The sequence below is a fragment of the Salvia miltiorrhiza genome, chromosome 8 (assembly GCF_028751815.1).
Source record: "Salvia miltiorrhiza cultivar Shanhuang (shh) chromosome 8, IMPLAD_Smil_shh, whole genome shotgun sequence".
In the NCBI taxonomy this organism is placed as follows: domain Eukaryota; kingdom Viridiplantae; phylum Streptophyta; class Magnoliopsida; order Lamiales; family Lamiaceae; genus Salvia; species Salvia miltiorrhiza.
In genome coordinates, this window is record NC_080394.1 from 32620732 (window position 1) to 32632835 (window position 12104).

Genomic DNA, 12104 nt, shown 5'->3' on the forward strand with positions numbered 1-12104 from the left:
GTGTCCCGGCTCATCAACATGCTATCGGCGAGGTCACGTTGAACTTGGGAGAACGTTTCCATTGCATTCACCATATTCGCCATGTACCCGAGAGCTTTTTGGTTATCCTCCGACGTCTCTTCGGCCTTTTTCTTGCCTTTGCGCTTGTCTCTCTTGGCCGCCTTTTGGCCTTGGGGCCGGGTGGAGATAGAGGCGTCACTAGAAGTCGTTGTGGGAAGACCGTCGGACCCCTTTGATCGTTTGTCCGAATTGACATCGGAGTGAACATCCCCGCCGAGACTTGAAAATTTCTTCGACTCGCGCAAGATCTTCCATGCATGCGAATACCGGAACGGAACACGGTACTCGGCTAGCCACATTGCCTCTGCTTGCTCCAGGATTTGAATATCACTCATGCCTGATTTCCATTGATCATGGCATTTTTTGTGCATGGCCTCAAACCTCTTTGTATCCTTCGACACCCGTTGAAAGTGAGATTTGATTTGCGTGACATCTCGTGAAATAGATCCTTCGGGCCTTTTAGCGTTGTACTCGGCGCAGAGGGAGCCCCAAAACTTCGCCCCTTTTTGATCGACACCCACCACAGAGTCGTGGGTGTGCTCGCAATACAAACGGCAAATTAGCACCGTTTCTGCCGGATAATAGTTGCTACGTTTGGATGCCGCCGGCATAGAAGCAATCTCCTCCACGTCGGGCTCGGGCTCGGCAACGGCGGCAAAACGGGGGTTCAAATTGGTGCCCGCCGCTTGAAAGGCATTCGATTCTTGCGTGAACGGCGAGAATCCTTGCCTGGAAGCATTTGATTCGCTGGGGGATGGATTTTGAGGATGTTCACGCCAATAGTTGCTCCAATCGCCTTCCATTGCTATTTGTTGAAATAATTTAGAAGATGAGGGGAATGGATGAATGAGGAGAATGGATGAATGATAGATGATGAAGAAGAGAATGAGGTTGTATATGTATATATAGAGGGGGTATAGAAATTAAAAAAAAAAAAAAATCTGCAACGGAAAAAAAAAAACGGTCGAAAACGGCTAGTTTTTATTTATTTATTTATTTTTTATTTTTTTCGGCCGAAAAGGGGCGCGTGTTTTACACGCCCCCTCCATCGCTCCCACTATTCACGAGTGCGAAGCATCGCCTCCCCTCCTTCACACCCGGGTGCGGCAATGGTGGTGGGTGCGATAGGCCGGGTTGCGAATATTCGAGCGTCTGACACGTAACTGTGTTGGGCGTCTACACGTGTCTTGTCTTCATATTTCTTATACTTTAGTTTTATCAATAATTAGTATCTGAAAGATGTTATCAATGAAAATCAATAAATAATGAGCCATTAGTTAAAACTCATAATGAAAAGATCTTCATCAAAATTTGTCAAATCATCTGTGTTCTTAGCCATGTATTGAATCGTTGCGATTTTGTTGCACAATATTCTTAATCATGTATTGGATTGACTAATACAAAAATTTAGAGATAATAATAGTTAGTGTTCCAAATTTTATTTTCCAAAAGAAAATTATTAATCCCACAAATTAAAAGATTACTTACTATCTATATCTATCTAATATATAATAACTATTATATAATAACAATTACAATTAGGGGTGGGATGGTACGGTATACCTTAATAAATTGCTCATACCTTATATCTTACCTTTACCTCCGGTATGGAGAAATTCCATACATTTACCTACGGTATACCTTAGTCCGGTATATCTTAAATTACGGTATGCAAAAATCTCATACCTTTACCGTACATTTGTTTCGATATATCGTACCGTATTTCGGTATACCGCGGTTTCGATATACCGTATCATGTTTCGATATTCCGCACTTACACGGTATATTGAAATTAATAAATTTCAATACAATAATATCAATATTCTTTTTAAACCTGCTTACCTAATAAACAATATTTAACAAATATAATGTTAACAATAAAATAAATAAAGTACAAAGTTTGTTCCCGCCTCAACAATTTCACAAGTCTACAAATAACAAATAATATAGATTATATACAATAATGTTAGATGTAATTTATTATAAAACAATAATGTTAATTATACACTATAGAATATAAATAGTGTTAATATATCAAAGTACCCACTTTCTTATAACAAAAATAAATTTTACCCACTCAAATTAAAACTTAAAATTTTACCCACTTTTTTGTTGAATGGACTAATTTACCCTTAAGATTAAAATTAAAAAAATACCCACATATACAACATCAAAAACAGATCTCCTCTCACTCTCTCTCCCTCTCTCCTCTCGCTGTTCTCTATCTCTCTCTCTCTCTCTCTCTCTCTCTCATGGCAGATCGTCCCTCCGCCGCCGCCTTGGACCGGATCTCTCGATCTGTTCTGCCACCGCCGCCTTGGACCGGCGAAGGTTCGATGCCTATGTCACCCCTCTCTCTCTCTCCTCTCACTCTCTCTCCCTCTCTCCTCTCGTTGTTCTCTCTCTCATGGCAGATCGTCCCTCCGCCGCCGCCTTGGACTGGATCTCTCGATCTGTTCTGCCGCCGCCGCCTTGGACCGGCGAAGGTTCGATGCCGCCGTCACCCCTCTCTCTCTCTCTCTCCTCTCGCTCTCTCTCTCATCGCAGTTCTTCTCTCCCTCTCGATCTGTTCTGCCGCCGCTGCCTTGGACCGGCGCCGCCCCGTCCTTCACCTACGACGCCGCCTCAGTACCGCCCTGCCCCGAGTCTACATCGTCGCCTCGCTCCGGCTCCGATCTGAAACCCTAGAAGTCAAGAATTCACTACTGCTGATTCTGCTTTCCCCTTAAATTCAATGAACTCTGTTTTGGCATTCTTCTTTCCCCTTAAATTCAATGAACTCTGTTTTGTTTAATCAATTCCGATTCCATCCCGATTTCATTTCACGCGGTTTTACTGATTCAGTATTTCAACGCCTCGTTTCTTGATTTCCGATTTGGGGGAGTGGCAGGAGCAAAAAAAAATGGTTAAGTTGGTGGGGGATTGAAAATTGATTAATGTTCTTGAATTCAAAACTAGATCTATGAATTCACAACTTAATGTTCTTAAATTCACAAGTAACTTGAGGAATTCACAACTGAATTATGAATTCACAATTGAATTATCAGCATTGGTTGTGAATTCACAACTAAAAATAGTGTTGGTTGTGAATTCAAGTTTTATTGGTTGTGAATTCACAACTTGAAATAGTGTTGGTTGTGAATTCACGCAAATTCACAACTAACACTATTTATAGTTGTGAATTCAAACTTTAAAACTTGAATTCACAACCAATATTTGTTATGCAGTTGTGAATTCGAGTTTTAAAGCTTGAATTCACAACCAAAATTTATTTTGGTTGTGAATTCACTGGTTGTGAATTCGTGGGTATTTGTAAAAAAATTATATGTAAGGGTAAAATGGTCAATGTGGGTATTTTTTTTAAGTTTTTATATTAGTGGGTAAAATTTATTTTTACTATATAAAAGTGGCTATTTTCAAAATCCACTCATATAAATATGTAACTCTATGTTATAAATTCATGTATTATATTTTGTTTATTTTTTATCATTTGATGATATTTATAAGGTGAATATTATATTATAACTATATAAACTATATTTTGATTATTTTTGTATCATTTGATGACATTTATAAATTCAAGAACTTGTATATATTCATATAATATAAATTATATACATCATTTTATAAAATTTATCAATATTTTTAAAAATATAAATATAAAAATATATATTACATATTTTGAAACTATAGATTTTGATACAGTTTTTTCCCCGATTTTCGATATACCGACAACGGTTGTATATCAGAACAAGGTATTATTCCTTAATACCGATATATACCGGTATACCGTTAATAAGGTATCATACCTTATGCCGGTATATACCTTTCATACGGTATTTATTGACTTTTTCGGTATATACCGCGGTATCGGTATATGCCGGTATACCCCGGTATCTGAAAAATTCATACCTTTACCTTATCGTAAATCTACGGTACGGTATTATACCTTACCAAAAAATCCGATATATCTTATGTTCGGTATTTTACGATATTTTACGATACGGTATGGCCGGTATACCGAGTTTTCGGTATATTTCCCCAACCCTAATTACAATTTTCTGAAAATGATAACTTAAGTTTTCCTGCTTATTTGCATATTCTAAAAATAGATATTTATATATTCATGTCTCTAGCATAAAAGGATTGGAGATAAAAGTTCTAAATTCTAATGGTACTAACGTACTTAAATGTTTTTATTATAACATATTAATCTATAATCAATATAATAATAATAATTTTAATATAAATATTTTTTATTTTTTGGATTTTTACTAATCATTGCTGATTAATTGAAAAAGCGATTAAAATCATAAATCTATCACCAGTATTGATCTAATATCCAAATATAAGTATTTGGTAAATCAAAATTGATCTGAATATACCTTGATTTGGTAGATACTGATTTATCTAAACTATTTAGGCAACCCACTATATACATTCTTCACTGAAAGTGGAGTTTCAAATCACAAATTAATATGAATTTAACTTGAAATTAATTGAGGGTTTCTAAATTCTAAGTATTCCTTTCTTTCTTTTCCACATCTACATAGATTTTGGAGCAATTTTTTTGTTTTTCTTGCTTCAAACCAAAAATTCCCTCTCTAATTAAAATGATTGTTTTTTCAAATGTTATGGATCTAAATGTCTGCATTGCATGGGAGGCATACTAGTTGCATCAAGAACAATCACACGCACACAAAACAATAAAAATAAGCTCAACTAATAATATAGATTACTCTGAATTTCTATAAAATATTATTTTACTTAACAATACATTATTAGTTTAATATGCATCCTCTTTATTATATTGTAATACCAGTTTTGTATTTTCTCAAATAAAATTTCAAAATGGATATGCACCAAAGTGTTGAATATCATCGTTGGTTATCAAATACCAAAAACAAAATGGTATTGATGCAAAAAACAGAATATTAGTTTTCTCTCAGCCTAATCAACAAAAAAAGGTTATGTTATACGTCTTCCGTTCCGTGCCTAAGGGAATGCTTCAGCTTTCTTTTACGGCGGTAGCAGGGTAGGTAACAAAGGCGTCACCTGCTCAAGGCTAACTGGCGAAAATATTAGCTTTGGGTGCTCAGACAACACCTTGGAAACTGCACAAGGTGGAGAATGCCTCAAGTGTGGCGCAGGCGCCCTCAAACCGCTCGCTTGAAGATGATGGAGATCTGGTGAGCAGTTGGAAATTGGCAGCACTAGTTCAGCTCTTGATTGAGAAATTAGTCGATACGCCTGCTCCATTGCAAATTTTGTAGCCACTGGGACATGGTAGAATAATGATGATCAAATGTAAGCAAGTACATTTTTTAATAGATATAAGATAATATACAAACCTTGTGTGAGAGATGCATCTTTGGAATTCCTCTGCATCAATGCCTCGGCTAATTCCTTGTTGACGAATACTTTGTTGTATCTAGCATCAAGAGCTGCTTTCTCCTCCAGAAAAGCCGCATCTGCAGTTTGAAGCATTGTCTCATACTTCTTGTGTATCTCATCAACCTCTCTCTCGCATGCCATTCTCGATTGCAGTTTCTGCAGGTTGATAGTTGAAGGCAGAAATTGTTAGGTGAGTTCACCATGTGATTCGGCTGAGAAGGAAGAGTTAGGAAACAAACCATATCTTCATGCTGTTTTGAAGATTCAGTTTTCTGTTTCTGTAATCTTTCCAACTCTGTCTGCAGAGCTTTACAGACAGATTGAAGTACCTCAACATGAGTTACTTGGGAGGTTTCTGGTGCTCTTACAGATTCATTCGTTTTTGGAGCTCTTTGCGTGGCTTCGAGAGGGGACACTCCTGCAGCATGTTCCCAAGAAGATTCTGATTGCCAGGACTCAGAACTAGAGCAGTTAGATTCTAGCTGGTTATCATTTTGTATTTTTGTAGGCCAAGGCAACTGCAAAAGTAGACAACAGTCCAACGAAATGCAATTTTAGAATGAAAAAAGAAAAAACAGAACATTGCTCCAACGAAATATATTCATCATCTGACTGAAAACTTGCAAAGATAAAAGATGACAATCAATACAACATTATTACCAGAGATTGGATCTGCATTAAGGATGGCTTATCCAGTATTGGAGTCTGCATGCTTCTTGGAGCAGCTGCTTCACCTTGTGAGTTGAACATGATGTTAGAATTTTTTGAGGAACACCAAAAAGAAAGTGGCGCAATTCATAAGATGCACAAGGATATGGCAAAACCTGAAGTTTGACAAGCAGTGCTTCCACCCTCTGTCCTGCATTTCTTGGAAGGCCCAACACATTTCTCAAGTGAATCATCAAGCCTTTGAAAACTTTTCCTAGTCCTTGGTGGTCGATAGGAAAAGTATTTCCAGCTAGGCGTCCTCCCTTCGAGTATATTTATCCAGAAAACATAGGGTGGTTCTTTCGTTAACATCTCCTCAATTACTGAAAAATTCTCCATGAGAGGATACCCTACTTCGCCTACCAGAGAGATATCGGTGGGGTAAACACCTCCAATCTGCTGTACTTTCAAAATTGATGAGCTTTTGGAATCAACATTACTCTTGTCATTGTTAGGTAATAGGATGGACATCTCATGGAACACGTCTTCCACAGATGAGTTTCCATGGAAATCAGTTGAAGCTCCATCTGCAGTACTGACGGCATGGAAGCTTTCAAGCTTTTCAAACAAATAGTAGGCGCCCCAGGTCAGCAACTCATGGCACGTACTTCGTCTGATATTGCTCACATTTCCATCTGGACCCGTGCCTTGCTTGGTAAGCATCAGGACCTTTTCCTCTAAAGTGTAAGCTGAATACAAGCGAAAGACCTTCACCTGCTCAAATTGTGAATCCAGATTGATCTTTCGCAGAGCCTTCAAGTCATTCATTGGATCCCAATCACTATTGAAGAAAATAACAGTGTCTATGGATTTAAGTTTAATGCTTGGAACACAGGCACGGGTTTCCATTAAGCATACGAATTTCCCACCCTCTTTATCATTGAAAGTGTCGAGGACTTCTTGTCTTTTCGACCGAGATATATGTCCATCAATACGTACAAAAGAATCTCCACCAAACTTTTCATGGATAATATCATCCAACATATCACCATTAGTGATAGTGATTGGTCCAGAATCTGCAAGTGACTGTTTCAAGATACATAAAATCCTTCGTAAGATTATATAGGCCTAATTTGTGCATCCAATTGAAATCAGAGATACTTACGTGTTAAATGCAATCAAAGTACCTGATAGAGGACAAGTACTCTTAATCCTCGCTTGTTTATCTCCAGTAAGGCCTTGTGGAGGAGAAGCAATTTGCTACTCAATCTTATTTGTGCATCCAATTGCTCAGATTGTGGAAAATCTTGTAGCAGAGAGGTACGCAAAGAGTGATCCACAAGATAAGGATGATCACAGCACTGGGAACAAACGACAATAAGTAAGCATTTGAGTATCAATACTAAAGGATGCACAAATTTCTCATGAAGATACTTACCTTTTTGGTTGAGACAAGTATCTCATGAAGGACTTTTGTTGGATCGAACTTGTAAGAAGAACATAAAACAGTTGAGTTTGAAAACAGAGAGCCACAATACTGCTCTGTCTGTATGTTGGATAGCCTCACAGGCACCCAGTACTCTACTAATTCAGTTGTGGTAGTTTTGTTCTCTTCTGCAAAAGGATGCACTAATTTCTCTTGCTGTTTAGATTCATCCACATTGCCTCGACTCTCTAAAATGTTGTTCTCTATTTTCTGCAGCTTTATCATTGTATTGTTAATGGTTAATCCATCAAATAGAATAAAATGGATATAAAATCCCAAGGAGCTGAAATATATTTTGAAACTTCTATCAATCATGTAGGATCACATCTTTGTACTCTGTAGAAAACATTAATAGAATTGTGCTTGCTTCAATACATTTAGTTGAACACTTGAAGGTCATATAATACAAATCTTCCATTCAGCTCGATTTTCTATGCTGTGGAAGAGCATAAAAAAGAGAATAAAGATTGAAATATCTCAAAATAGTTTTGAACACATTGCAGTAACAAATTATACATTTAGTATTCATATAAAAAAGAGTGCAGTATGTCAGGAGAAAATAGATGTGCCAAGCACATAGCATTTATTTCTAACACAGTATCATGTGAAAGACTTTTTCAAAGTTCATTCACAACAACATCACATTAAATAATTTTATATGAAAACTAAATTGTCATGATAAAGTGTCAGCAACAACCGTAACTCGTGGAATAAACACTGAAGATCCCTTTACAGACTTTCCAAATTTCTCAGTAAAATTAAATAAACATGTGTTTGTCAAACAAAAAACTCCATGCTAAAGAACAAAATGGTACTGTAAATTGCAATAGCAGAAACATACCTCAGTTGGAGCAGCAAGGTCTGGACTATAACTTGTTTTGGCTTGATCTGAGTGTCTTATCCGCCGCAGTTGAAAATCCGTCCTACCAAGAAACATGTCATTCGCTTCAAATGTTCAGTTAGCCTCTAGGAAAAGGAAAACACAAGATAGGAGAAGAATTTAAAATGGTGAAAAGAGATGTCAGAGTTTAGTCATTTATATTCTTAGCATGAAGAACCAAATCTATGATATTGTAACTCACTTAGAGCTCAGAAGTCAGAACTTAATAAACAAAACACAAATTGTATCTGAAATATCAGTGAATCGAATGATGGAAAATATCATAAGATGATGACACTGTAATCTATAAGCATAACTAACAATCTTGCAATTAATGAGTGTGAAATTTTCAAAAATTCATAATGGTTTCTGATTAATATTTTGGGCACCATATATATTAATCATTCTATGGAATATTTAAAAAAAGTAATTTCAATATCAAAATGCAAATTATGTAAGAGAAATTAAGTCAATTCATTTTACTGTCATACTATTTCTTTATTGTTTATCTGCACATTTCGTCTACGAATTTGAACAGTTCTGAACAACATAGGCATCTGTTTCATTGTTAGTTTTAGACTTGTTTAGAGAATGGAGATTAGCTCTCCTGTAACCAGAGTCTCTAAATTCAATGATAAAATAGAATCTCAAATTAAAGAATTTAGAATTTCAATAGATTAACTAGTACCTTCCCTGTTGTGAAAGTGATGATGAACTATTAGCATTGGTTGTTTCACTGTCACTGGAGTCTTTTGGTCCAGTAACATGAACATGAGTTTGAGGCAGCAAACTCTCTTTCTCAACTGAAGGGTCTGTCAAACATAAGTTATACATCATTCAGAAGAAAGATACTAAGGGTGATCAATAGCTGCATAATCAGAAAAAAGCCACTCTAGAGATGAAAGTCTGACTCTGTTGACATGCAGGTTAAAGGTACTCTCAATTTGTATGTAATAAACTTCAGTAATGATGATAAATCCCATTTATTTTCTTCTGAAAACTTTGCAAATTAGTGGACAAATAATGATCATGCCAAATTCCCATTTTTCAACTGGTCATAGTTTTGCCAGAATGACCGACCTTAAGGTAAGCTTTAGTAATACAAAAAGTTCACAATCTAGCAAAATTTTCATGACCACTCCTTGATCACAATTAAAAAGAGGCAAACTAACCAAACCTGATCTTTTTGCTTTCACTAGTGATTTCAACCACTCTTTGTAGCTTCGACCATTTAGCTTCGTAGTTTCCCTTTTCATTCCCACAGCTCAAAAATGGCAACTCTGTTCAAAGGGACAAGTGGAAATATATAACAATTCGTGCATTGTTTTCTAACTTCTACATGAATTTTTCTGACATCCCTATTCAATTTATTTATCTCAATGCTTGTCACCATGCATTCAAGTTTCTCCGGAGTCTTGCTGCTTATTCCTTTTCTGTCTATTATGTCTAAGTCTATTTATCAACCCACTACTTCACTTGATCTTGATGGATATAAGATGAATAACCGTGATTTATATTTAATTTTTTTAAGAAAAAAGAGTTACTGCATACCTTCTCTAAAACAAGTCGAGAAAATAACAGATATTCTACAATCACAATGTATACCAAATCACAGAAACATACTATTGGAACACCTTGCTATTTGATGGTTAATGCTGTTTTTGCTGGTAGAGTTTGGGTGGCTTACAGACCAAGCTATAACCTAAAGTCACCACAGAGATGAAAAGCAGCGGGTGTAACTATGCCTTTCCGTCTATGGCCAGTGGCACCAGATCAGTCAGATACCACATCAAGATGGTATCTCCACTAAAAAAGAAGAAAACAATAAGCAGGCTGCCTCAACAAGCTGAAAAATAGAGATACAACATATGTTTATTGTTTGAGCACAAAATCAAAAACCCCGACGAGCTCCGAAGCTCGCAGGCAAAGAAATCAGGAATCCTGGTGTAAATACTTGCGCGATCAAATATAGCTTCCAAATCTCAATAAATTAATATTAATGAGCAAAATCATGTAAAAGATCCTCAAATTTAGACTTCGAAACCTCAATATTAAAATGGAGTCGAAATACTCAATAAGAAAATCTGAGCACAATCATCTAAAAAAATCATCAAATTTGGACTTGAAAAATAAAGTGGAAAAAAAAAATCAAATGACAAAATGTGAAGGATATTAACGTACACACATTTGTCACAGAATTTCGAGAAGGCAGGACTAAACAGGAAAGCTACATGTATGGTGAAGGTTGTGCATTAAAACATACACAGAGAAGAGAGACAAACAGAGATCGCACACAATTTGTGGTAAAAACTAACCTCTAGAGTCCCACCCGCCGATTCGACGAAAGGCGGCTGTAGTGATCGGAAACTACCCCTGGTGGCGCCTAAACAAGCGACGAAAATTCTGGAAGCTTCTAGATGAGAAAAATGTTGATTCAATGAAACAGAAGGCAAGAGCTCTGTTAACCTTGGTTTCTTTGTTTTTTGTGCGAGAAGAAAAATGGATATATTGTATTGTGTGAATACAAATATATACATGCACGCGCTTTGATGGTATTGGAAATTTGGAAGGGGATGTTTTGCCTCTGTTGCTATACTGTGCAACTGCCAACTTTTGCAGCATTGCAGTTGTTTCCGTTTTGGCGCTGTACTTTATCCAATTCAGATTCTTTCGCTCTCCCATGCCAACCAACTGCTTCTTCTTTCCTCAAGAAAGAGTGCATGGATTTTAGAAAAATATTAGGTGCATGTGTTATAAGTGAAGAAACAAATTCGAGTGTTATGATAGTAAAAATAAAAAATGTGAGATTTATGATAGGTTGTGTGATAAATTATGAATAGATTGAGAAAGTTGATAATACTCCTTTCGTCCCATTACGAGTAGGGTTGTATACGAATCAAATAATTTTGTTCGATTCGGTATTCGTATTCGAATTTTGATATTCATTTTCGAAAATTTACAAATCGAATCCAAATACAAATAATATTTTTTATTCGATTAGTTACCAAATACAAATTGAAAATTTTGATATTCGATTCGATATTCGTAAGTATTCGATTTGATTAAATATTTATAATATATATATATAATTTATAACTATCTAATCTAATTATAATTGAATAGAGATAACTAATGAAAGAAACGTATACCAACAACCAACCTAAACCTTATGATTAAATAGATAAACTAATAAATTATAATTAAATGAATTAAACAAAAAAACAAAAATGATTAAAACTAAATCTTAATATCTCTAAGCCTTAAATTCAAGAGCAAACGCTCACCTTTATTTCACTTTCATATCTCTAGGTTGAATATAGAATCTTATATTGTTTAGAATATTATTTTAGATATTTTTTTTATAAAATTTTGAATTGAATCGAATACGAATAGCTTGAATATCAATTCGAATCGAATACGAATCAGATTTATTATTCGAAAGGTATTCGAATATTGATTTGAATCTTAAATAATTTCATGAATACAAATCGAATATAGTGATATTCGCTTCGATTCGATTCGTTTACAACTCTAATTACGAGTGACAAATTTTTTGAACATGTAAATTAAGAAAAAGATGTAAATTCGTCTAAAGTGGTGGGAGCTACACTTTTTTAATGGTTAAATTTTGTCATT

The 12104-nt window shown here is 35.7% G+C and overlaps 1 protein-coding gene across 1 annotated transcript; it reads right to left on the reverse strand.

Annotated features, from left to right (window-relative positions):
- Window positions 1-4773: 4773 nt before the first annotated feature.
- On the reverse strand, window positions 4774-11150 carry LOC130998344 (helicase protein MOM1-like). The gene is made up of 11 exons (XM_057923769.1): window positions 11051-11150; window positions 9641-9748; window positions 9157-9280; window positions 8430-8511; window positions 7541-7804; window positions 7290-7463; window positions 6279-7188; window positions 6115-6188; window positions 5694-5972; window positions 5412-5610; window positions 4774-5336 (listed from the first exon to the last, which is right to left on the reverse strand). The coding sequence occupies exons 1-11, from the start codon at window positions 11148-11150 to the stop codon at window positions 5080-5082; spliced, it is 2571 nt and encodes an 856-aa protein (XP_057779752.1). The 3' UTR covers window positions 4774-5079.
- Between the last annotated feature and the right edge of the window lie 954 nt (window positions 11151-12104).